Source organism: Phoenix dactylifera, chromosome 3, assembly GCF_051530095.1.
Source record: "Phoenix dactylifera cultivar Ajwa chromosome 3, Ajwa_hap1_PhDact_Kaust_v1.1, whole genome shotgun sequence".
Classification (NCBI taxonomy): Eukaryota; Viridiplantae; Streptophyta; class Magnoliopsida; order Arecales; family Arecaceae; genus Phoenix; species Phoenix dactylifera.
The window spans coordinates 37,479,123-37,505,347 of NC_143192.1; the positions used below are offsets into that span (position 1 = coordinate 37,479,123).

Below are 26,225 nucleotides of genomic sequence, written 5' to 3' on the forward strand. Positions count from 1 at the left end.
GCATTAGCAGTACGGAGTCCTAGAATGCATCGTCGCATTTCTCTAAATTTTTCCGCTCCTGAACGGGCATCGTGCAGTAACGGTACAATTGAACGCGAGAGGTGCTCCGCTCAAGCGTAGCGCGCAAAGTTGGAGACAGCTGCCTCCACGCGGTAAACGCTAACCCAAGAAGCGAACTCCACACCCCGCTATCCCCCTCCTCCCCCTCTCTCTCGATGCCGAAATCATGAGGGTGATCTCTCTCTCTCTCTCTCTCTCTCTCTCTCATACCATGTGAAGCCGGCGGTCACAGTAGACAGCAGCTTCCCATAAATAAATCAAGGAGCATCCAATGCACCCAAGAGCACGTATAATAAAAATCACCCAGTGTCAGTGAGTCACGTGACATGCCCCCTCCCCTGTCCTCCCCTCCCCTCCAGATCCAGATCTAATGCACTGAAACCACCCCCCCACCTCCACATTTCTTGCCTCTCTCCCTGGTTTCCTCCCATCGGTAGAGAGATGCTGGGCCGGACGCTAAACTTGAGGGCCGAGCAGCTGGGTCCGGGCGCCCTCCGGGCCAGTGGCAACCTTTGCTTCGCCCTCTTCGTTCTGGGCGTTTTGGTGTTCACCCTCATCGCTGCCACTTACCAGCCTGACGACCCACTCCTCCACCCGTCCTCCTCCCATCTCACCTCCTTCCTTACCTCCACCTCCAATGCCACCTTCAGCTCCGACGACTCCGTTCTCCGCACCGGCGAAGACTTCCTCAACGTCTCCTCCTCCTCCTCTGTCTCACTCCAAGAATCCGACTCCGCCTTCATCCACCTCTCCGACCTTCCTAATACTACCAACACCGCCACCGTTACCGCTGCCGACTCCACCGCTGCCAACACCGACTCCACCGCCGCCGCCACCGACTCCACCGCCGCCACCGACTCCACCGCCGCCACCGACTGCGACTCCGCCGCCCCCATCGACTGCTCCGATCCGGAGATCTTCCACCTCATGATGCGCTACGCCATCGAGTCTTTCCCCGACATCCACTTCTACCGCTTCGGCAAGCCTGTCCCCGCACCCGCTGCCCCCTCGGGCGAGGGCGCCGCTGCCTTCGCGGCCTGCGACATGGCCTGGCGGTTCCGCCCCAGGGACGCCAAGCGCGCCACCTTCTACAAGGACTACCGCCGCTTCGACCTCACACGCAATCCGGCCAACTGCTCCGTCTCCGTCAAAAAGATCGGCGACTTCCACTCCGGCGTCAACGCCCGCAAGAAGCGCCGCTCCAAGGCTGGCGCCTCGCCCGCGGGGGACTTCGCGCCGAAGAAGACGGAGAAAGCATCGGTAGCTGCGGTGGAGGTGGTGCCGGTGGTAGGGGAGGCGGTGAACGACTCCCTCCCGGTGGTCGAGTCCGAGGCCAAGTTCAGCAGCGGCCGGTACCTCATCTACTCCGGCGGCGGCGACCGGTGCAAGAGTATGAATCATTACCTCTGGAGCTTCCTCTGTGCTCTCGGCGAGGCTCAGTACCTGAACCGGACCCTTGTCATGGACCTCACCATTTGCCTCTCCTCTCTGTACACCGGGACCGGGCAGGACGCTGAAGGGAAGGACTTCCGGTTCTACTTCGACTTCGAGCACCTCCGGGACTCGGCCTCGGTAATCGACCGACGCCAGTTCTGGACTGACTGGGGGAAATGGGAGAAGAAGAATGGGCTGACCCTCCGCTTTATCAATGACTTCAAGGTCACGCCGATGAAGCTTGCCGACGTTAAGGACACCCTGATTATGAGGAGTTTTGGGGATGTCGAGCCGGACAACTACGGGTACAGGGTATGCGAGGGGGAGACGGAGTCGGTGATCCAGCGGCCGTGGCACCTCATCTGGAAGTCCCGCCGGCTGATGGAGATTGTCTCAGCCATTGCCACGAGGATGAGTTGGGACTTCGATTCAGTTCACATTGTGAGAGGAGAAAAGGCGAAGAACCCCGAACTCTGGCCTAATCTTGATAGAGCCACTTCTCCGGATGCACTGCTTGCGACCCTCCGGGATAAGATTGAGGATGGCAGGACCCTTTATATTGCGACCAATGAGCCCGATACCTCATTCTTTGATCCCTTGAAGGACAAGTACACCACTCGCTTCCTTGATGATTTCAAGGATTTGTGGAATGAGAACAGTGAATGGTACTCAGAGACTAAGGAGTTGAACAATGGGGCTCCAGTGGAGTTTGATGGCTACATGAGGGTGGAGGTTGACACCGAGGTGTTCTTAAGGGGAAAGAAGCAGCTTGAGACCTTCAATGATCTCACCAACGATTGCAAGGATGGTGTGAATACTTGTCCCGCTTCTTCCTGATCCTGTGATGGAGTTAGATGGTAAGCTATAATTTTGGAGAGCTTCTACAGATAATTGCTTTAAATTCTAAATTATCACTAGCCCTTCAGCATCCTTGGGGAATTCATTCTTGCTGTATTAGTTTGTGGCATGTGTTCCGAGTACTAGAATTGCTATATATCTGTTGCCTAGGAACTCTAGTGAGATTGCTTAGAATAGCAGCATTGTTATTACTAGTTATTGAGTGGCCTCTCTATTTCTTTTGTTGGTGTTGCAGCTGCTGAAGTGTTGGGCTAATCTTCTACTTGATTGTGATGGAACTTCTGCTCTACTTATGTTGTAACAAATGTTTAAGCCTGTTACTTGATAGCATATTTGTAATCCAAGATAGATATTTTTGTAGCCTTCCCTTCATATCTGGTTGTAGTGAATATCTTATCCACTTTTCTGTTTCCACAATTGAGGTCCGAATGAATAAGTTGCAGGAACCTTCTGCTTTGGATTCCATGTCAGTTCCAGAGTTCTGTTTTTATTCACTTGCTCCCTTACTTTGGATGTTTTGGAGCTTCTGAATGCTTATCGATATTGTCTAAATTACTTTAAAGTAAGTTGGATTTTGTCATTTTGTTTAGCTTTGAACCATTCAAGTATTGGTTATATAGATCTTCTTAAAAGACAATTTTTGTTTATCATTTAACATGGTTCACCAAAACTGATTTTCTATCCAAATGTTCGTTTGGTCCACTTTTTTCCTTGTCATTTTCTGGGACGAAAAGCTTATTCTCTGCTAGTGGAAGCTAAATCTATTCCCAATCCATTTTCTAGTTTTTGCAGCTATAGAATAGTCACTTGATATTCTACTGCAAATGCTGATATAAGTGTTAATTTTTTGCCCGAATGTGGTAGAAGCTGAGAAGATTATCAAAAAGGTTACTGGTATGTGAGGTCAGGCTGTTATGCCTTAGAAATACTTTGTTAGCTATCTTTAGTTTTGGCATTGTTTTAAATCTAGACGAGTCATCTAGTTTGCTGCAAGTCTTGAATCAGTTTCCAGCCATAGGCTTACATGTTTGTACTAAAATCTCTTTCAATGCTTCTGACATCAGCATGACATACTTTGTCTATATCTCTATTTGGTTTTATTCTGAGTCCAATGCCCGAAACTCTGGCTTGTCCGATGGTTTTAGCAGCTTAGATGTATTTTCGATGATTGCTGTGCAAAAGTACTTGTGTAATATCGGAGAATTATTTAAGAACTGACACTACAAAATTTATAGCATCATTAATAGAACTAACTGGTTGATATGCCAAACATATGCCGTCATGTTGAAATTAAAAATAACCATCATCTTTTTCCATATGGGAAATTGGAAATGTGACTTTTTTGATATTTATAAATACTTGCCCCATATTTAGATATCTCATGGCATTTAATAAAATCATAAATGTGTAAATGCAAAATTTATGAAATCCACAATTTTCAGTTTTTTTTTTTTTTTGAAATTAGAAACTTACGAATTATCGTATTTTTAACAGTTTTCCAAAAGGAATTGTTTCCCAAGTTTGAAATTTTCTTGAGATTTAAGCAACTCTGTAGTTTTAACCACTAATGTGGCTAAATGATCGAGGAATTATTTACTTGTTTTCTTATAGTTTTTGATGTCTAACACCCAAGTTAATCTAATTCTTTTGAAAACTCATAAAATCCAAGTTTGATCTTGTGATAAATATCCTAAAAGACTTGATCTTAATAGAAAGAAATTTCCATTTAGGATGGTGCATCCACTTCAGAGTCTCTCCTGAAACCCATCGCCACATCTGCTTTCTGAACATTTCTTTATTCAATTTTTGAAGAGGCCAACTTCTCCATTCCCACATCCAGATCCACTCCCTCACTCACATTTATTTTGGACTTCTTCTATGAACTATTTCTCCATGAGCAATTTCATTACTCTCTTATAGGATAAAAGAATATTGAAGACTAACTGCACATGGGAAGTCATTAGCTTACATCCTTTATGTTTATACAGAAATTGACTAAATCAAGACAAAGTGGAACACCAGAACTAGGGTCTGTATCATGCTAGCTTTGGCTGAAACAGGTTAGTTTAGTCTGGAACAATTTGTTTGCTCAGAACTTAAAACCTTAATCTCTGGCCCTTCTGTATGACTAGAGTAACCCACCTACTTTCTTTTTTCTGGTGCCACATTTGTTGTTGCATTTTTGTAAAATCTATTGTATCTAAATCTGGAATGTTGAAGTTTTCTTTAAAAAAATATTTTTGCTTTCCTTTATGATGTCCAGGCTGGTCTTTCTGGGATCTTGTTCATCCTTAGCATTTCTTAGTGGAATAATGTATGACCAGGTTTCCCCTTGATCATCAAAGTTTACTTCCAGTGAGGCTATGACATTCCCAACAGAAACAGTACATAGATGTATGCTTGTTAGGTCCTCAGTGAGTACAATCCTGGGTATCACTTGACTTTTTTTTCATAAGCTATCATTGATGAGATTTTTTTTTTTTTAATTTTCATCCATATGAGGAATGTTTCCTTAAATGCATTTGACCATTTATACAGTTGTTTGACAAAAGGTAGTGTCATCATTAGTGGCAATCTTGTATGTTCTGTCTTGCATTAAAGATACTGAAGCTGCGAATTCTTCATAAATGATGCAAATTCAAAAAGCTGTATAATTCGGAACCTCCCACTCCACATAAGGGCTGTTACTACTCTGTTAATAGTCAGTGTATTTGAGGCCTAAATCTGATATTGATGAGACAAATACATATGTAATTTTAACCGGCAAGCCCCTGTCTAATTTAAATGCGTTAATATACAAATATGCAGGAGTGACATCTCATAAGCACTTGGGTGATGCAGAATTTAGTGCATATATCATTGTTTAGTTTCTTCAAAGTGCCTCTTTTGAAAATATATCATGTTTTCAAGACTTCTCTTCTATTGGCAAAGACTTTTTCAGAAGCAGATCTCTCATTACAGTTCTTTTGATCAACTCAGTCCCTATGCCTTTGCATCTGTTCCGTAATCTCCACCACCATTTCTTTGATGAAGACTATCTATTCCCTTGAGATTCAATATCCTAGACCCTTATTTTTTTATTTCTGCAAACTTTGCCTGTTTCATCAAGTTATGAATTATGACCATTTGTCTCTGCATCCTGAACATATGAACTGATTTTATTATTTCTTGTTAGTGCCCTGTTTTAAAACAGAAGATGTGTGCAATCAGGGTGTATGTTCCAGCTAGCCTTCGCAATTGAATCTCATGCCAGTGCAGAAGCTAGTGCAGCTTTGCCCTTATGCTGACCCAATGCCACACCTAAAATCCCTTTATAAATGACAGCACAAAGACCCCAATCTGGAGGGGAAAAAAAGAGAATGATTTACTGAAATGCACAATGCTCTGAACACCAAAAAGCAATGCAAAAAGCAGCAGTCACTTCCTGCTTCAAACCCTGAAATTTTGTCTCAATAGCTGCTGGTTTCACATCCATTAGCAGAAGGTGCTAAGATGGCCTCTATCATTTTTCCCTTACCCTGCTTAGAACTTGCTCAATTAGTAATTAGGAACCCTATACTATTGTTTTATAACAAGATGTTGCTCCCTAATTTAGATCTTGGTCCCAGCATCTTCACTGTCAACAGTATATCAGTCTTTAGATCTGCTCTTTAGTGCAAGCTGCAGTGTGGCCTCTGGCATAATATTTCTGTGGCAGAACCTGCCCATGAGCAATAAAATGTTGATACTAAAAATGAAAGAAAAAAAGATTAATGTTATTTATAACTAGGAATGAATACGGGGTTTTTCCTTCTGCTTAAATTTCACACATTCCTCTTGTACCAAAAAAAAAGCACACATTCCTCTAGCCATTATATTTCAGGGCATTCTTTTTTTCTTGTCTATTCAATTCTCCTCAACTTTATCCACTGTAATTTCATACTTCTTGATCTTCCTTTGATGTCCAAAATTTGGTGAATAGGTTTATTGCTTTTTTGAGAAAAGTGAATATGGGTCTTCTAGTTCTAGTTCTTTATGTTGAAGAATGTACTCTAGTGCGACTTGCTACTTCCTGTGTATTAGATTATCTGCAGCAAGGATCTTTTGTCATATGTACGATTCATATGAATACAATCCAATAGCTGTTTACCAGGTGTCCAAATAACGCCACTTTTTATCCATGAGAGACTACAAAGTTACTTTTTCTGATGCTTTAACTTTTGCTTGGAAAAGATTGCAGTTCTGCATACTGTTCTAGACATAGTTGTCTGATATCAGGTTTTTATTCAGTTGGTGATTCTTTGGGGGCAAATGGCTATCTTCAAGTGGTAAATGCTGGACTCTGTGATAGATTATCTCGAAGGTAGGTATATAGACCCACCTGCATGTAACTGAGAAGTGTGAATGGAAGAACATAGTGCTTATTCTCTGTGACATGCTGTCCAACACCAACAATGATTGTTTAGAACATTTAAGTTTTTTCTGCAGAGAGAAGGAAGCGAAAATGAAATGGAAATCAAGAGGAGAAAAATAAAAATTGCCCTGTAGCATCTAGCTTTGTTTTTCAAGAATCCTAGCACATCAACTATCATGATCGGATCTTAGATATTTTTTTCGGTAACCTATCATGTCTTAGATCTACTGAATGAATGACTTAATCATTAATACGAAATGCTAAGATCAAATCCAAAGGCAAAATTAGAGCAAGACAAACCTTGTTAAACGGAGTCAGGAGTGGTTTTGGGGAAGATTTGTGTGCAAGAGCATGAACATGGGGCAGACAAAAGAAGTTTAGACAGGGGAAGCACTTGGAAAGCAGCTGGAACAGTGAGATTCTGTAGAGATTTCCATAGATGGTCCAGCACCATAGGTAGATAAAGTTTCTGGCCGCTTGGAGGCAATCGGTTGATATATGTGAAGCTCTCTTGACAGCTCAAGCGCGCACTGGATTGAATTAGATACTCAGTATCCCTTCCTAAGAAGGATGTTATATCCCAAGCTGTATTTATGAAATTTGAATGGTTGATTAATGATTGCGTAGGGTGATTGCTGCAAGTCTGCTGTGCAATGATGTGATCATGAGAGGATTTGGGAAGTGTTGATTCAATTAGGGAAGATGCAAATCCATTCATTCAGGTTCTACCCATGGAGGCACTGATGTCGGTTGAAGTTCGAAAAATTGATCTTTTATAAGAGGAACTTTCCACATAAGACGTGTGACTTGAGGTTGACAATTGTAGGTATATAACCTGTTCCTTTTGATTGTTATGTGAGGGATTCAATTACTGACCATATACAAAAATGATTCGAATGTCTGCCAATTATAGAGAATGCTGCTTGCTGAAGCAGTTGTCTAATGGTCTGATCACCAGAAAGCACCATTTCATTCTCCATGACTCTAGATTAGGTATGTGGAGATGAAGACACTTGGCATGACTTGAAAACTAGACAAGCAGGACAAAAATGGTGATGCAGGTTTGGTGGACCACAGGTATATTTTGTTGCGTTTGTGTTTGTGTATGCAGTATAATAGCTGTGGAAGTTAAAAGGTAATTGTTTTGCTTCATTATTCTTTTAACGACCTATTCCTTATTTCATCTGAAGTCAGATAAAATACTTTGCATGTGGTGCGTTCTTCAACGTTCATCCACCTAATCAATCAAAGCTAACATTGATGAGGCGTAGACTTTGTTATTGGTTGTGATTGTTTAATTGGGATAAACCATGTATAGGTATTTGTATCTCTTCGTTAAAGGTTTTCTTATTTGAATAATTATATCTACGTATTGATCACATAGTGAATTTGTGGCAGAATTCTGAATAAAATTTCCCAAATGTTACCGAATTCGAGGCATATTAGTTGAGGTCAATATCAACAACCAACAAATTTGGCTGTAAAATATTTTTCGACAATCTTTGAACTTCCCATCTTGCTTCATCATCTATTCATCTCATTTTGAATATCTTAGCTTTCAATAGGAGTAACTTTGTAGATCAGCTGGCAGGTGCTTATGCACTGAATTTTATAGTATCTTGTAGTTTGAGTTAGATGAGGGAATCAGTGATGGCTGACTTCCTAAGATAACAACAATCACCATTTTGGTTTGTGTACCGAGCTTTGTTATGGAATCTTCTGTTATTTTAATGCCTTGTCTTATCGAAGGCATGAGATTAGGAGAAACCAACAAAGCATATATTTATAAACAAAATGTTATGATTGGAGGAGGTTGATCCATATATGCCAAGGACGTTCCTGGAAGATATCACATCAGCACGCATTATACGGCAAATTGCTTGATAAAATACTTGATTTAATTGTTTTTCACCTGATACAATTAAAGCCCGTGGAAGATCATACTATCCTATCAAAGGGTCACCTCCATCCCTTCGGCAATGGAAAAGCAAGAGGATTAATAGGCCTTATCTTTTGGCTGCTTATTACAGGTCAGTAGCCTCTCCTCCGTCTCAATCCCTAGTGCCATTTGAATCATATCCTGTGCGTTTAGCTTTTAGCTTCCAAGAGATTTCTCTTTTATAACCAAATACATGACGGTTAATGTGAGACAATAATAAATCCTCTTATATCTATTGCAGATTGACAACTCTTTCTACCACATCAAACTTCGGTTTGTAATTTTTTAATAAAATTTTCTGATGAACGATAGAACGAAATATTGTGAAAAGTTCCTTGTTGATTGTAACAAGTAGACTGCATTAAAAAGTAAATAGGAGAATTTATAAAATTTAAAGTAGCTTTCATCATTTTTTTAATTAAATGAAAGGATCATGGTGCGACATAGTGCCACGCTTTTTTAAGGCCTTCTCAAAGAGAAAGTATTTCTTATGCTATACATGTGGGACTACGGATACCTATTAAATAATCATACATCATACTTCTTTAAAAATAAAGAGGGAAAAGAAAGACAAATAAAACTTGGGAAAAGTGGGACTTCTGCCTGGTAAGAAGGATATTCTTAAATAAACCTGGACAAGAATGAAGAATGCAGCTGAACGAAGTGATGGATCTATGTGTTCATGCTACATTATATTTGGTCGGTTGATGCATACATGTAGGCAACCATAATACTTCAACTGCAATATGGATTTTGTCATTGGTTTGTTGTTAGGAAATTTAGAATTTTAAAGCTTATTTTATTCACGTGCCCATGTTAGGAAATTTAGACACTATTCCATTCTAATGGCTCCCAGACGACGTCTGTGGTAGTTTGATTTAAGCCCCGTTTGGAGGAATTTTTAGAAGGCCAAAAAGTACTTTCTGGCCATTCAAAAGTACTTTTAGATAAAATAGGAATGTTTGGTAAAAATTTTGAGAAGCTGTTTTAGCTTTTTCAGAAAGCTAAAAACAGCTTTTTCGAAGAAGTTTCATTTTGGAGCTTTACGGAAAAACACTTTTAAGTCTCGTCGAGAAGCTGTTATTTTTACCAAAATATCTATAATAAAATAAAACAAGTAGACAAAATGTCCCTTTATAATTCTAAAAATCTACAGGAGGATGAAAAATTAATTTACACTAATAATTATAATATTTTATACCTTTATTATTGTATTATACTATAAATATAATATTATATTATATTATATCATAATACATTAATATGTTATGTTAAATAATTTAATATTATGTTATATTATGAAAAATTATTTTATGCTAATAATTATAATATTTTATATTTTTATTATTGTATTCTACTATAAATATAATATTATATTACATTATATCATATTACATTGATATGTTATGCTAAATAATTTAATATTATATTAAATTATTATGCTATAGTATACAATATTATATTACTATATTATGATAACATTATATTATATTATAATAATATTATACTATATTATATATTTATGTACTAATGTATATTATATTTTATTATACTCTATTGTACAATACTATGCAATATTCTTTATGGTCATTTTATTATACTAAAAGTACTTTTTTAGTTTGTTTACTAAAAACATGTTAAAGTGCCACAACAATTTAGAAATGTAATTACTAAGCAGCAAAAAGTTTTTTTATAAAAATTCTACTTTTGAAAACTCTACTTTCAAAATCTTTACTGCCAACAGCTCTTCCAAATGGGGCCTTAATAATTTTACTGCTTTGAGAATAGACCTATATATTTATAATGTAAATTTCTATCTAGAAGCACTAAGCCAAAATGTAGATTATATTGTATTATGCCAATAGCTATTTTCGTCAAATTTTACTCTTATTATTATTATTATTATCCCTTATTTTCTATTGCAGAGAAAAATTATAGCCATTATAAAAATAATTATGCTATTTTTTATAAAAAATGTAAATAGATTGAGGAAATAATGGCAGTCATATGTCAGTCCTAGTGGTCGGTATTTGACCGTTGAACCTTCTTTTGGACATTGCCTCTTGATCTCTTTTTGGCATGGAAGGATGCATCGTCCTCTTCCGCGATGTCGGTTCTCCTTTTATCGATCCGTAGAGCTCTTGAAGCGGCAATTGCATAATTTAATAGTTAATGTCGTGGGAAAAGATCAACTATTCTCTGGACGAGAGAGGCGGAGATGCCCAGTATGCTCCGTGATGTATTATTTTTTATTTTTTTAACTATATCCGTACATATATATAATATTTTTGTTTTTAGAAAAAAAAATTTGCCTCTAATGTCCATAACGGTAGGGTGGAAAGGGAGATTCTCCATTACCTGACTACGCTGGTCCAGCTTTTTGGAGGGCATCTGGCGAAGAGGGTATGTTCCCTCCCATTACCTATGTGTGTAGGTCCAGACGTGCGGGTTTGGAGCACCTCCACTAGGACCAGCGTCAGGGTGGGCGACCTCTCCCGCATTCTCAGACGGCAATATGAGCCTGGGCCAGATACGCCTGGATCTGATGCTTGGGACTCCACCCGAGGGTAGCACTATTCCTTTGAAAAGTGGTCCGGAACCCCCTTCCGACGAGAGCAGTACTTAGTTGACGAGGATTGAGGATTCCCTTGGTATGTGGGGATTGTGGTGTAGACGAGACGATGGACCATGCCTTGTTTCAGTGCACATGGGATAGGGTGACTTGGCGACTGCCAGGGATCTTGTAGAAGGTTCGGGACCGAAGGGACCAGTTTTTTACAGGCTATGTGCCGATGTTCGGAGTCCCCACTGCTTCGCTAGGAGGCGGCTCAAGCGATTTGCACGTCCTACCATATCTGGCTGGTTAGAAACGCTCGAACCTTTGGCGAACGCCGTATGTCGCCAAGATTTGTATTACAGAGTGCCCATGTGCAGGTGGCAGAGCTCAGTCACACCATATCTGACGAAGAGACCTTGATAGCTCGAAACATCTGGGGTTCCCATTTTGCTTCGGCAGTATCTCGTACGGTATTTTTCATCTGAGAGCTCTCACTCCAGAGTTTCCTCAAGGTCAACTTCGATGGGTATGTCTTGGACGAAGATACGAGAGGAGGAGCGCGGGTTTTGTTATTCGGGACCCATCTGCTAGGGTCGTGGCTGCAGGAGGCAGTCAACTCTTCGATATATTGGTTCCGGTTGCGGAGCTGAGGGTCGTGTGGGCGGGCCTTCGTCACGGTTGGTGTATTTTACAGGCTAGTTCTATCATCTTGGAGGGGGACTCGGCCACGGTCATCAGTTGGATCCGGGAGGCCCTAGGGGTAATGGTTGTGTCCACCTCTTACTGCGAAATATTTGGGTAATAGTGAGGGATGGGAGGGCCGTTTAGACCAAACATATTTTCCGTGAAGCTAATGGGGTTGCGGACTGGATGGCTGCTTATGTAGCCAGTCACTCTGGTAGTACTTTGTGAGCTGGAGATGGCCCCACACTTTTTTTAATGTTTTATGTCGATTGGAGAAAGATCGTGAGTGGGGCCCATACAAATGCGACAGGCTCTGTCAGATGATCCACATCATGTGGTGCATCGAGAGAGGGCGAGGCCATTTATTTCCACCATGTGAGCTGGAAATGGATTGGTTTTGGACCTCGCGCAGGGCTCGGTCTAGTCCAAGGTCCTGAAATGTATATAAAAACAGTGGGTAGAGGCTACCCCACCATTCAAGAATTGTACAATGGCCCGTCTAAAACGATGTAACAAAAATTTTGTTGTATGCTCCTTTGGATGGGATAAGATTTGGGTTAGATGGTCCACCAAAAATAACATTTTGATTCCTTTTCTTAATAATATTTTTTAATTTATTGTAAGGACCAAGAAAGTACAAGTTGATAAATTCTTATGAATTGATATTTAGAATAAAAAATTAGAAAAAGAGATGATTATGGAAGCCTGGAGTCATCTTAATCTAATACAATGAAAATAGATAATTAGAAGCTAGAGATTCGAGCTCGACCCAATTCAAAATTTTTAGATCTAAAATTTGACTCGAGATCGGTTCAACTTTAATATTCTAGCTCAAATTCGACTCAAAAAAAAATATATTTGAGATTGATTCTGCCCACCTTAAATATCAATCGGACCATACACGAGCTTTAATTTAAGCTCAAATTCGAACCTTAATAATAATTAAAAAATATAGTTAAAATAAAATATAACATAATATTATATTTTAAATTATTAAATTAATAATATATTTTAAATAAAATATAATATTATTAAAAATATATATGCTCGTTTTAAAAAATTATTCAAATCGTTCGAGCTCGATAACAATCGAGCCTTAAGCTTGAACTCGAGTCAAACTCAGGAGCTCTCGATCCGGTCCTTTTACATCTTTAATGGGCTATATCACTCGCTTTTGGTCCAGGATTGAGACACCTCATCTCTCAGCCAGTAAACAAGTGGTTCTTAATGGATCTAATGATGGATAGCAGGTCTTTGGAAGATAGGGAGAGAGACCCAACGTACACATAGTTGGCAGCAAGTTACCACTATCCTTATGCTTGGCTTTGATTATGATACAAAAGGTCCCAGATACAACTAACTTTTTGGTATTGAAATGGACAATTAATGAGAATCTCACTTTTTTTTTCACATACCAATCCGAACCATTCGAATTAGATATGCGATACGGTTGTATATTCGTTGAAGGTTAATCCAATGAAATATGCAAAGCCTTAAAAAAAATCAACTAAGAGTATACAATTCCACTAAGTTTCAAAACACCTAAGTTTACAATTCAAAATATAGAAGAACTTTTGATAACTTTGTCTCGTTCATGCTTATGCCCCATGACTGGCATTAATCTCTTGTGATGCTTATGCCTTGTGACTAGGCATAAATTACATGTCACAATTCTAGTTTGTGATGAGCACCAATCTCGTATAAGGTTTCTAGTCTATGATCAAGCATCGATTTCATGTCATGCTTACAACTAGAAATCAATTTCACGAGGTTGGTTATCAAATGCATGTGCATGCCATCAACACATCTAAGGTGACCACAGTCGGCTAGTAATTGTTACAAAGATAGAATTCATAATTCACTTAAAATATTAGTTTTTGAAATGAAGGTTTCATTTTATTTTACAACAATAAATTCTATTATAAAATCATAAGGGAATTCTCCCTATAGGAATTATTATTTTAATATTTTTCTATTGTGGTAAATATATAAATAACAAGAATTATGATATTTGTAAATAAGATTATATTCTAAAATTAAATTTTTTGTTTCAAGGTAAAATGTATTTTTATTAGGTCAAAAAATTAAAAGATTATTTGATGGAGCAATTTGATCAAATAACTTTGTTATTTTTCTACTAGTGACTAGAACTTCTAATGTGATAATAACTATTGCTGAAATTATTGTTATTTTAGTCTCAAAAAATCATAGTAAAGATAGAATTTGATAGGTAGCAACATCATAGCGGCCAATAGTGGTCTCAATGGAGACTACAGTGATAAAATTGCCATTCTAATTTGCTGAGTAGCAGAGGTGTGCTTGATTTGGGTCCAAAGAAAGCCAAATGCAATCAATTTTGGTCAATTCTCTTTTTTTTAACAAAAAATCAGCTTATAGGCATCCATATCAATTCAGTGATTTAATTGGCATTCATTGGATTTTAGGATATTCAAATATTTTTTAAAAAATTAATGTTTCGAATCTAAAAATTCTATTGAATACCAACACGAAAAACATATACACATTAACAAAAACTCGGCATTAAATACAAAACTAATACTTCACTTAACTATATTATGTTAAGTGAATTGGGGTTTTATCCTAGTGGCTGTATCACTGTTTAGCAACTAAAAGTTTGGAGCTTGGGTATTGGATAATGCATCTACAGGAATCAAATAAAAAATGCACTATAAATCTTGGATGGAATACATTAAAGAAAGCAAATTTAATATTACTTGACAAAAACATACGTTTTGTATGTCTATGATATTACTAAATCAGTTTTGGAAAGTCTATAATAATATCTTTCTCAAAAAAGAGATTAGTATATCATATATTAAATCATAAGACAATATAAGTTATATCATAACATTTTCACATATAAACGTTTAATAATATAGTTTGATTTTATCAGCTTAAAAATAATATTATTATTTGATCTGGTTTTGGTTAAATAATTTAAAATAGCAAAAATAGAAGGAAAATAACGGCTATACTAAATTTCTCTCAAATAATAAGGAGTCACAGCTGTAATAACCGCTCGTGTTGGTCAATAATAGCCGAAATCCTAGACTCCGGCGTCAAGCGCGCTTATTTTGTTACCACCAGGCCCGAAGCAGTCTTGCTTCCCAACCGCCCGACGGCAGACCAGTGGGAGATTGAGAGAGAAGCCGATCGATGGAGAAGTATAGAGAGCTGAGGGTGGCGGCGGAGACGGTGGCGGCGGTGGACGCGCACGCTCACAATCTGGTGGCTCTCGACTCCTCCTTCCCTTTTCTCCGATGCTTCTCCGAGGCCGAAGGAGCCGCCCTCTCCCTCGCCCCCGATACCCTCTCCTTCAAGGTTCTCTCTCTTTCTTTTCATCTTTTCTTTTTCTTTTTTGGAAACGTCAATCGCAGATAATACTGTTGTAGGAGTATTAACGGGAAAAGAAAAAGAAAGGAATATTATAAAACCCGCCAAATTGCCTTCTTCTTCTTCTTCTCTCTCTTGTTCTTTTCTTTTCACCAGATGGACATTTTTATCTTCTCTCTTCTTCTTCTTCTCCCATCCACCCCACAAATCTGATGCCAAACATATGTTGAAAAGGGGAGAGAAATTATCTCATCCGCGACCGGTGAAAGTTGTTTGAATAATTCGGCGAAAGAAGGGCCTTCACCAGCCTTTATCCCTTTTCCTTCTCTTTTGCCTCCTTCCCTTTCCGGGTCGGCTTGGAAGAGAGCGTGGGCTGGCTGTCTGATACGCTTGCTCGTGGGGAAACGAGACGCAGCTAAGTCCTAACTTATCTCAAGCCGAAGTTCTCGGATCAGACTGTCCAGATCACTGATCTCGCAGTCGCAGCCGCCTCGCCTTCTGAGCGTCCTGGATCGATGAGGGAGCCTCCGAGGACGACAGAACTTGAAGGAGCTCATCTGATGAAGGGCCGCCGCAATATTCTTGAGCCCTCATTTGGACTGTCCGATCTATTTCTCGGCCACCATTCGGATGTTGGTACGGAAAATTCACTCTCGAAGATAAGGCTGGTCGAGGAGGTCCATCGTTTTTGGACGGTCCGAGCTCCCGAGGGCGGACCTTTCTTGCCGTCGCTGGTCCACCGTCTAAGAAACGTTGGGGAGCATCCCGCCTTCGGGTGAATCGTTCTGCTTCTGCTGTTCCATCGGAGCATGTTAGACCTCGCCAAGTTCGGCTTTTCTATCAAACGGTCTGGAGCACAGCAGCAGCGCGAACGGAAGACAGGCGTTTGAGGCGCTTCCTTATAACTAGGGCTTAGATAAAGACAGCCGCCACCAAATCTCACGTTATAAAGGCTTAGATATGGAGAAGTCATGAGAATTACCCTTATAACTAGGGCTGGAATAGGACGGGGTTGGGTTTCTATGCAGCCTGCCCCCGGTCCAAAAAATTTAGGATTTGGGTTGGGCTGGGCTGTGAACTTTTTTTGAGTACAGAAAACCCCCCGAGGTCTGTATTTATTATATTTACACCTAATAGTTTGTAAAACCTGGACTTACATCCGGTTAAATTAACGACCTTATTGTAACCGTTTATCTCATGCAACAGTCGAAATTGCCCTTGAGTGGGAAGGAAGATACACATGTTTTTTTATATTGTTGACGTTGAGTGAATGCTATGTCACTTAAGATTATTTTGGTTATTTTAAAAAAATTTTTGTCGTATTATTTAAATTCCATTTAAGGTTAACGATTTGACTAATGTTCTATTAAGCTATGGTTAAAGTGTTGGATCTAAGTGCCATTTACCTCTAATCTTATAGAGATTTTGTAATTTATTCTTTTTTTTTTCAAACTTCTGGCACAATCGTGATTCTAGCCCGACGCCAACCTCATCTTGAAACCCGATCAGGCTAGCCTAGAGAGGGAAAAGAGAGAGCAGGGAGGGGAGAGGGACCGAGTGGAGAAAAGATGGATGGGTAGAAAGAGCGGAGAGGGTAGCAGGAGATTGGTGCGGAGGAGAGAGTACTTGAGCCAGGGGGACTGAGGAGTGAGAGAGGGTGGGATTTTTCTCAGGCCATGTTTGGGTCTGGTTATGAGTACGGGCTTCAGGCCAGGCCAAGCATCAACCCGTGTCCAGCATGAATTCCTTTGACTCTATTTGCAGGTGCAAGTTCAAATTGCCTCGAGCCTAGCTCATGGTCCGACACGGTTGCAACCGCGTGACAGGACACGCCCTTCCCCAACACATGGAGCCTTCCGGCCCCGGCATGTGCGTAGGAGGGGTCGCCATTAGGCCGCCGACAATGGAGCACCACCTTGCACGACATACTGAAAGGCAACTTGGCACAACAGGCCTTCGGCTGACCAGAGACCATTTTTAGCCCTACTTATAGTTGGAGATGACCCATGTGGAGTGTTTGGAGATGTATCACTTTCCTAAGTTGGAGCTAGCTCTTGCTTCTCCTGTAATGGAAATTGATGTCTAATATCTTGGTATCGTTTCATTTGATGTGGAGTGTTTGGAGATATATCCTGAATAAAAGTGCATGTGGTAGGCTAGTGTCTTGATCCATAGCTTTGCTAGATCTAAAGTTTTAGGGGCTAAACTCATATAAATTTGACTAATCTTTGGGGGGTCTAAATTTGCCTCCAATTGCAGCTGATGGTTGTGTAGGCATTGACATTTGAAAAAAACATGCTGCATATCCTTTCAGTAGCATTGCCTGCTTATCTGTAATGAACATTTTAATTCTTCAGTCAATAAATAGATTTATTCTGATAAGGTTCTTCAGTTAACAAGCATTCGATCTAACATACTAATTGTTCCATACTGTTATGATACATAGTAATTGATACATGCTGCAGAGGAGCTTGAGGGATATTGCTGGACTTTACAATTGCGAGGCATCCTTGAATGCAGTGGAAAACCACAGGAAGTCTGCTGGATTGCATTCAATCAGCTCAAAATGCTTTGAAGCAGCCAAGATATCTGCAGTCTTTATTGATGATGGCATTCAGTTTGACAAAATGCATGACTGGCAATGGCACAAATCTTTTGCTCCTGCAGTTGGCAGAATATTGAGAATTGAACACTTGGCTGAAACAATTCTTAATGATGTGAACTCTTCATCTTTGTTTTTCCCCTTTGATGTTTCCTTCTAGAATCAGTTTGCATGCTCATTTTTATGTTGTCATGCATATAATATATTTCTTTACTGTCGATTAAGTTGCTGTGTACCTTTCTAATCAAGTTTATTTAGCTCTGCTGCTTTTATAATATGATTGATTAATCATCTACAATCTAAATGAGTTCTTGTAACGAAGACAAACTTTATAATGGCAAACTGTTTTAAGTATAATTATCTGATGCTTCTATTGAAGTTCTTTTTCTTTATAGAAACAAATTCTTTGTTATTACTTTCTGCAATTTGCACAAGCTAATCTATTATAATTCTACCTAGATAACTTAAAAAAGAAATGCTAAATTGCATTTTCTTTTTAACTTGCTGTTTTTATAAAATTAATATATTTGTTTAAAGTTTACCACATCTAGTATGCCTCAGGTTGTCCTATCTAGTATAAGGATTAAGAACCCTGTCCATCCCTGTGGTACCACATTCAGGCCTGAGAGAGATCAGGTCCTGAGATGCAACTGAGACCTGAGTCTCACCTGATCAGGTCATCTTTGTCCATACCCGGCAGGAAGGACTGTGATTGTTGCATCCCGATACTTGGAATGGCTTGGGTTCTAGAAACTCCAATTCAATGATTTATTTTATTTTTTTCTTTTAATTCTTGTTTAGTTATTTATATTGGTTGTTCTGGCCAGCCATAGTTAGTCTCAGTGCCATCCTTGCGGTGCATTGACTCTGTGCTGTTTAGCATGAGCACTGGTACTGGGATTTAGATCAAGGTTCGATGTACCAACTCCTACTGCCCGGTATTGGATGTATAGTACCATATCGATAAGGTATAGGTATCGTACTGTGGCTTTATATGGCTCTGTACCAACAATATGGTACAACTGCTTATCTCACCTCCAGCAGTATACCATGTGCTGGCACGGCGATGTATCATGTCAACCCTTACTGTACTGGCAAGCTACCATTTTTATCCTTGCTACAGATATAGAGATCGTTGATTTAAACTCTTTTGGTAATTATATGTTTATTGCAATTGGTAAAGATGCTGTGATTCTCAGGCTGATGTTTGTATTGTATGCACATTTGGTGTGAGGGCATGTGTCTGTTTAGTCATTGTTATCTTCAAGCATGTTCCTCTAGGAAACAAAAGTTTTCTCAGGAACTTCTAGTAGAAAATGAATCCAATCTACTTTCCTAGAAACATGGAAACATGCTGGAGATGCCTATAGAAATATATTAAATGCAGCAGGAAAACCACTGAAAATATGGCTAAATATATGGAATAACAACATAAAAGACTAGCTACTTGTGCACTTGTTTCCTGGTGGTCCCAATGGTGTCATAAGCATTGCTCTCATGTACCTCAACAATTTCCATAACTTCATATATTTGGGCATTTTCTGCTACTCGTCACATGTTTTGGTTTTACATGTAGACTGCTGTGACCACTTGTAATCAGTGTAACAACTGCTGACTTTTTTAGTAATAGTGAAGGCTATTATCTAGTTGCTATTAGAAAATAAATAATGGACTAAGCATCTCTTTGTCTACTAGCTTCTCCTTGATTGCCTGCTTTAAGATGTTATTGAGGCTTAAAGCTTTTAGGCTTTTTTTCCAAAAGCAGGATTCAATTTTTCGACTGTCCTGTTAATTTGAAATAAAGTTTGGCTTTAAACGAGTGCTATTTGCAAAGCCATAGGTCCCAGGTTTTGTTGAATAATAAAGCAAGCTATCTTCTCACAAGATGCATTTATGCTAAAGTTAAAATTGTTACAATTTTAAGAGTTAAATGCATTTACCTAAACAAAAATGAATTATAGTTAAATAAGATGACACGGTAATAACTTAGATAGTAGAGGAACATCTATAATGATGTCCTTGCAGTCTCTCCAGGTGTATAGAATTTGCATCAATCCTCTTCTCCTAAGATCCAAGTAAGCAGCAGCCCAGCTTCAAACATACAGCCTCAACTTGCCTAGAGTCTCTGAAAGCTGATGATGGAGAGATGAAACAAGTCTTTAATCTCTGTTTAGAATCTTTCTAGAAGGAGTTTCATTTGTGTGTGCATGTGAGAGAGAGGGAGAGGGCAAAATGTATTTTGTGGATCTTAATGTAAAAGACAGTGTCCCATTTTATTGAAATCACAGGGATATGCTCAATGGATAATGGCATCTGCTAGATTTTCGGACTCACACAATCAAAATAACTTATTTGGGAAAGGTACATCCATTAGCAAAAAATCTAACAAAGAAAACAAGAAAGATAACAGAGTTGCCAAGTCTTCCATATACGAGTAAGTGTTTCTGAGAAGAGTCATGACTGAGAAGTGAAAACCATTCTGTGAAAGCCCTATCATTCAAAAGTTCTAAATGATTTATAACACTATCTTGAAAGGAGTCCTATGGCCACTAAGTTTGAGAAGTTCTTGAATTACATAGTTTCAAAAACATTAGTTCCGACAGCTATGATATTCTCATTAGCATTTGATGTATTACACTTTGAAAAGAGATTCAATCATAGCTGATCTCTCGCTCATGCAAGAAATAAAGATAAAACTTTAAAAAAATTTATTACTCACTATTAAGCAATGGTTAGTTGAGTTTAATGAAATGTTGGGAGCATCAGATAGCAACAGTTTTCCAGAGTAGTTTCATGTTATTATCATTTTTGGATATGCTTTTAATGCATTTTTTAAAATTCATTTTCTGATATAATTTGCTTATCTGATCAATGTTACAGTAAATTGTCTTGGTTTTTAAAAATGCTTACATTTCAGAAGAAGTTCAGCACATCAAAATGGACTGTGGATTCATTTACTGAAATTTTCCTTACAAAGATGAAATCATATCCTTTACAGTTCAATGATGTTTCATTTGTTCTACCGATTCAATTATACAACTAAGCAAAATTTCTTGGTTCGAACCCCCACAAAGAAAATGTTTCAATGCATTTCCTTAGTACAACTGCTACAGTTGCTGATGACATTGTTGCCATGAAAAGCATAGCTGCTTACAGAAGTGGTTTACTAATTGATACAGAAGTTACTAAGATAGCTGCTGAGGAAGGTTTTCTTGAAGACTTAAATGGTAAGTGCAGAGAGAGGGTGTGTAAGATGCAGGACTTGTTTAAATGCCCTGAACTTCTTTTTTTTTTATTTTTATGGGCTGAAGATGATGCTTCTGTTAAATATTCTTTTCAGCTGGCAGACCTGTTCGCATCAAGAATAAGAGATTTATTGATTATTTATTTACACGTAGTTTGGAAGTGGCTGTATCCTTTGACTTACCTATGCAAGTTCATACAGGGTAATGGACTCATCCGAAGCTTTCTCATTTAAGAACTTCTTTCTTAGTACATAATGATTGTTTGGTTCAATTACACATCTGCTAGTCACAGGGATATGCAAACTTTGTATTTACATTTAAAGATATATGTTCCTTCTAACTTTATGCAAATTGGGTAATTTGAAGATTTAATTTGTCAGGGCAATCTAAAGCAATTTTTCAAACTTCTGGAGTTCTTTCCTTTCAATTAATATTTATAGATCAATTCATCTTGTTTAGGGTAGGAATTTAGTCTAAAAAGCAAGGTCGGTGGAACCGTCCCGAATCGGGCGGTTCCGACTGTTCTTTGCTGTACCGGTGGCTCACCGGTACGATTCCAACGGCTCACCGGTATGGTTCCGGCAACGGAAACAAGACCCGTTGCAGGAGCCGGAGAAGGAAAGAGAGAGCGAGTGGGGGAGGGAGGGCTGAAGGAGGGTGGCGGACACTGGCAAAGGGCCGGCGGAGGCTGACGGAAGCCATAGGGGGCTGCGAAGGCCACGGGGAGGCTGGCGGAGGATGCGGCAGGCGAGGCCGCGGGTTCGAAATAGGAGAATCAGCCGTGGCCTCGCTTGCTGCGGCCTCCGCCGGCTCTCTGCCGGTGTCCGCCACCCTCCTCCGGCCCTCCCTCTACTGCTCTCTCTTTCTCTTTTCCTCTCTCCTACGGTGCTGTGCCCTCTCGGTACAGGCTCGGCACGGCCCGTATTGAGTCGTGCCGCCGGAAAACCGCTATGGTGCCGGTACTGGTTCCTCCAACCTTGCTGAAAAGTATTGGCCATTACATTTTTCTTATTCTTTTGCCCAAGCAGATTAGCAGACAAGCTATAGCTATTGCATCTGATTACGAGAAGCAAACCAGTCTAACTTTTCTTTAAATTTCAGTTTTGGAGATAAGGACTTGGATTTGAGGCTGGCCAACCCATTGCATCTACGTAAAGTTCTTGAGGATAAGAGATTTTCTAAATCTCGGATTGTTCTTCTACATGCATCTTATCCATTCTCGAAGGAAGCATCATATCTTGCTTCAGTATACTCCCAGGTTTGATCTTTCACATGTGCACTTTGTCATAACTTGAATTTGATTTTTACAAGTTATTTAATGTCTTTGTACATAGGTCTACCTTGATTTTGGACTGGCTGTGCCAAAGCTTAGCGTTCAAGGGATGATTTCTTCTGTCAAAGAACTTCTAGAGCTAGCACCTATGAAGAAGGTGAAGTTATCTTCTTTTTCTAAGCTATTTTTTTATTTACATATTTTTTTTATTGATTGGATGCTAAATTAGATTTTAGGCATTTGCTTCAAAACATGTTGCTTAAATTTTTTTTTTAGCTATTAATGCTTTGTTCAACATCAGATCCATGTATGCAATCAACGACTAATCTACACATCCATTTTTCTCATACCTTTTTCAATTACAATACACTTGTAACTTAAATCTGTCTTAAGTTATCTTGGTCAAACTTCAGGCTTTGCTTTAGCAAGAGGTGCATGTCTTTTGTGCATTCCACAATTTCTTATTATGCCTCCAGTATCCCTCCTTGTTTACTTTGACAAATTCAGTAGTGCACTGCTGGATTTTTGGATTTGGGGGGAAAAAGACATGCATCACAGTCAATATGTCAATTGGATGTCTTACCGTTTGGTTATGCATATAGTTTCTGTAGATGATATTGTTCTCATAAGAGATGATATGATAGAGATAATTGCTTCAAACTAGTTCTTATTAAGGAGATTGAATATAAGCATTTGGTAGTCGGTACAACAACTTGATTTCCTAGGCTTTGCGGTGGCACACTAGCAAAGGAGGATGCTTTTTCAAGGATTTCAGCCTTCTTGGTTGCTGATAGATAAATTGGGCACTAGCATGAATATGTCTTTTTTGGTACAAGCATGAATATGTCTAGGAGACCAGTTGGATAGTTGTTTTGCTTGACTGAAATTTAATTGTCAAGAATTATATTATACAATGCAACCAAAACATCCTAAAGTTTAGGACTATGCAATTTCTGTTTTGCAATCTCTTCCTCTAATCAGAGCTGCATAATTATCAAGATATGCCAGTTGTAGGTTGTCTTGGGCTCAACTTTTTAAGTGCCTAGCTGTATCTCAGAGCCCATGCTTGGTCCCTGCCTAGCCCAATGTTAAACTTAAACATAAAGTTGGACCAGGCTAAATATTTTTTGGGTGGGCTAGGCCCATTGGCCCATCCATAGCTTAAACAAAATTCCTAAGCGACTAGATTCTAAAGGCATGACAATAGCTAGATACAGTGTTAACTTAGGATTACTAAGACTAATGAGAAATAGCGGACAATCTGGGTATTAGTTGTGCCTGGATGGTTTTACATCATGCAAGGTTGATAATGTCTACATTTTGATCATGAAAGATTTCTTATGGATAATCTCTTTAAGAGAAAATTCTTAACATGAACAATGTAGTTTTAATGAGATAACTTGAATTCCATCATTCTAAAACATTTAAGCAAAGGCCTTTGTGCATGAAACCTACTTGGACTTCATACTCTTGAACTTTTGCTTCCATTGACCTTTTATATAATCAACACTATAGATTCAAAAACTACTAAAACGAGATGATACGACCAGTACCGTACTATTCCAGCATGAAATTAGTACTGGTATCGGTACTGGGATGTTAAAATAGCTGTTAGTGATGGCAATGGGTTAGGCATAATTATGGTATGCCGTACCGGCCTGAATCGGACGTACCGTACCGGTTCGGTATCAGTACCGATGGCGTACCGATACTCGATACGCCAAAACAAATTTCGTACCGTACCATACCATACCAACACTATACTAGTGTGACACTGGTACGGGGTCTAGTACCGAGACGGCGAACCTTGCGTATAATCAATAGACCATTATCCGGACCTGCCTTGCACTTTGGGTAAAACCCATCCCATTCAGGTCAGATTGGGTTGGGTATCCGATGGGTGGAGCAAATTACTATCCCTAATAGCTGTATCAGTATTGTACCGGCCATACTGCTCTATACCAGTCGCACTGGTTGGTACCGATGGTTTTCCAATTTTTTGCAATATGGTAGTTTTGGTGTATATCATCGGTATCGATATTGTGTGGTACTATACTATATTGATGGAAAAATGGTATGGGGTTTGGTATGGGCACTTAAAAGCTTTATTAACAAATGTTGTAACCAATGCTTGCAATGGATTCCTCCCCCTAACTTGAATCATTTAACCCATATTGTGTAACAACATTTGCGGAACAATTGATCCACTAGTATATGATATGGCACTTTGCTGGCCAAATATGATGGACATTATACATCTCTATTAGCCTCCATTCAACCTAAGTTTAATGGAAAATTATCCATACGCCTGCCGTGTGTTCTTGAAAATTGCATTTGTGTCGTTAAAAATAATAATACCATAGTGACCACATAGGTCAGCCTCAAAATAAAATTGGCTCTTTATCTTTAGGATTCCAGTGCAAAGTTACTTTGATATGCCAAGACATTTTGAAATTTATGATCAATCAATTTCAAAAATATAATTATGGCGCAGATCTTGTATTTGTGTGTTTGTAGCACAAAACCTATTACACACATTTGAATTCAACTAGAAACCAGTGATGCATCTCCGTTTCAGTCATCACATTTGCTTCTTCTACTGAATATGACTCTTTTTGTGTGGACAGAGGTCTGCCGTTGTTTGTTATTCTTGCAAGTTTTTCTTTCTAATGACAATATGGCTTACAGGTGATGTTCAGCACTGATGGCTATGCATTCCCTGAAACTTTCTATCTAGGTATGTTTCAAAGATTGTTAGTTATTCTTTCAAGGCTGTCGTATTTGTTGTTTAATCTGATATTGATTTTTGCATAACTTAAATCCTACAACTGTTATCGTGCATATAAAAATAACAATAAGACACATTATTATTCTAAATGCTCATGTTTCCTAGAGACATATCAAAGTAGTAAGTTAATATATTGTATCTTTTGCAGACAAAAAAATATCCTTTAGAACAACAGCATCTTGATATCGCACTAGGAAAAGGCATTACGGTCAATACATGCTATCTGTTGATAAGCTAGTCTTAATTCTCTGGTTGGTTTTTAGGTTTTAGTTTTATTATGCTGTTCAGTTAATAGACATCCTTCTATCTGGTTTGTTTGCTCTTCTATGTATTCTTGACTGTTTTAGCAATCAATTTGATCTATTGGCTCAAGATCTGCAGGGCTTCAAAAAATTTCCTTAAATGACTGAGATGGACCTTCAAATAGCTTTAAGAAGTTATATTACTTATATACCTTGTCATAACTGGTTATAAGAGGGTCTATAAGAATAACAACAAATTCTATTTTAGCATGTGATATGGTGGGATGTTATGCGGGAACCTAGGAGGTTCATGATTTACTTTAAATATTCTAGTGCGGCTTATTTAATAAAGAAACTTACCATAACTATCTAGCTTTTTACCAATTATTTGGGGTTGGCTTTATGGATCCTCATTCACCAAATATTCCTATTTAGGGCCAAGGTCCGCCGTACCGGTACCGGTCGGCGTATCGGACCGGTCCGTACCGGTCCCGTACCGGTTCTTCAACAATAAATTACCGGTACCGGATTTCACGCTGATCCGGTACCGGTCCCAGGCCGAACCGATACGTACCGGCCCGTACCGGCCGGTACGGCTGACCATGTTTAGGGCCATAAATGATGGTATATCACGTTTATCCATATCCTACCTCACAATCTCCATCTATGTTGTAGTTCTTCCGCTTCTTTTCTGACGACCTTTAACACAAACCAAAATACTTCTTACTGGAGCCTCCTCAGTTCTTTGTTGTTTTAAAGTTTAGATAATCTAGATTCTGGAGTACTTAATATTGTT

At 39.1% G+C, this 26,225-nt stretch overlaps 2 protein-coding genes across 4 annotated transcripts in view; both read left to right on the top strand.

Annotated features, from left to right (window-relative positions):
- LOC103706099 (uncharacterized) lies at positions 1 to 6,765 on the top strand. 2 transcript variants are annotated; one of them, XM_088718220.2, is made up of 2 exons: positions 1 to 2,351; positions 2,588 to 2,815. In XM_088718220.2, exon 1 carries the CDS (start codon positions 502 to 504, stop codon positions 2,329 to 2,331), a length of 1,830 nt encoding a protein of 609 aa, XP_088574346.1. In that variant the 5' UTR covers positions 1 to 501; the 3' UTR covers positions 2,332 to 2,351; positions 2,588 to 2,815. The 2 variants fall into 2 exon arrangements, with proteins under 2 accessions (XP_088574346.1, XP_088574347.1); XM_088718221.2 differs by lacking the exon at positions 2,588 to 2,815 and adding an exon at positions 6,622 to 6,765 and having other exon boundaries at positions 346 to 2,351.
- Positions 6,766 to 14,991: 8,226 nt separating this feature from the next.
- NODGS (nodulin/glutamine synthase-like protein) overlaps positions 14,992 to 26,225 on the top strand; it is a 33,721-nt gene continuing 22,487 nt past the window's right edge. The window contains exons 1-8 of one of the 2 annotated variants that reach the window (XM_088718222.2): positions 14,992 to 15,267; positions 17,745 to 17,996; positions 20,799 to 20,865; positions 20,992 to 21,108; positions 21,222 to 21,327; positions 22,228 to 22,384; positions 22,461 to 22,556; positions 25,088 to 25,136. In XM_088718222.2, coding sequence (XP_088574348.2) covers positions 15,103 to 15,267; positions 17,745 to 17,996; positions 20,799 to 20,865; positions 20,992 to 21,108; positions 21,222 to 21,327; positions 22,228 to 22,384; positions 22,461 to 22,556; positions 25,088 to 25,136 — 1,009 coding nt within the window. In that variant the 5' untranslated portion in view covers positions 14,992 to 15,102. Of the gene's footprint in view, positions 15,268 to 17,744; positions 17,997 to 20,761; positions 20,866 to 20,991; positions 21,109 to 21,221; positions 21,328 to 22,227; positions 22,385 to 22,460; positions 22,557 to 25,087; positions 25,137 to 26,225 lie in introns of those variants that run through there. The other variant, XM_088718223.2, reaches the window with a different exon arrangement.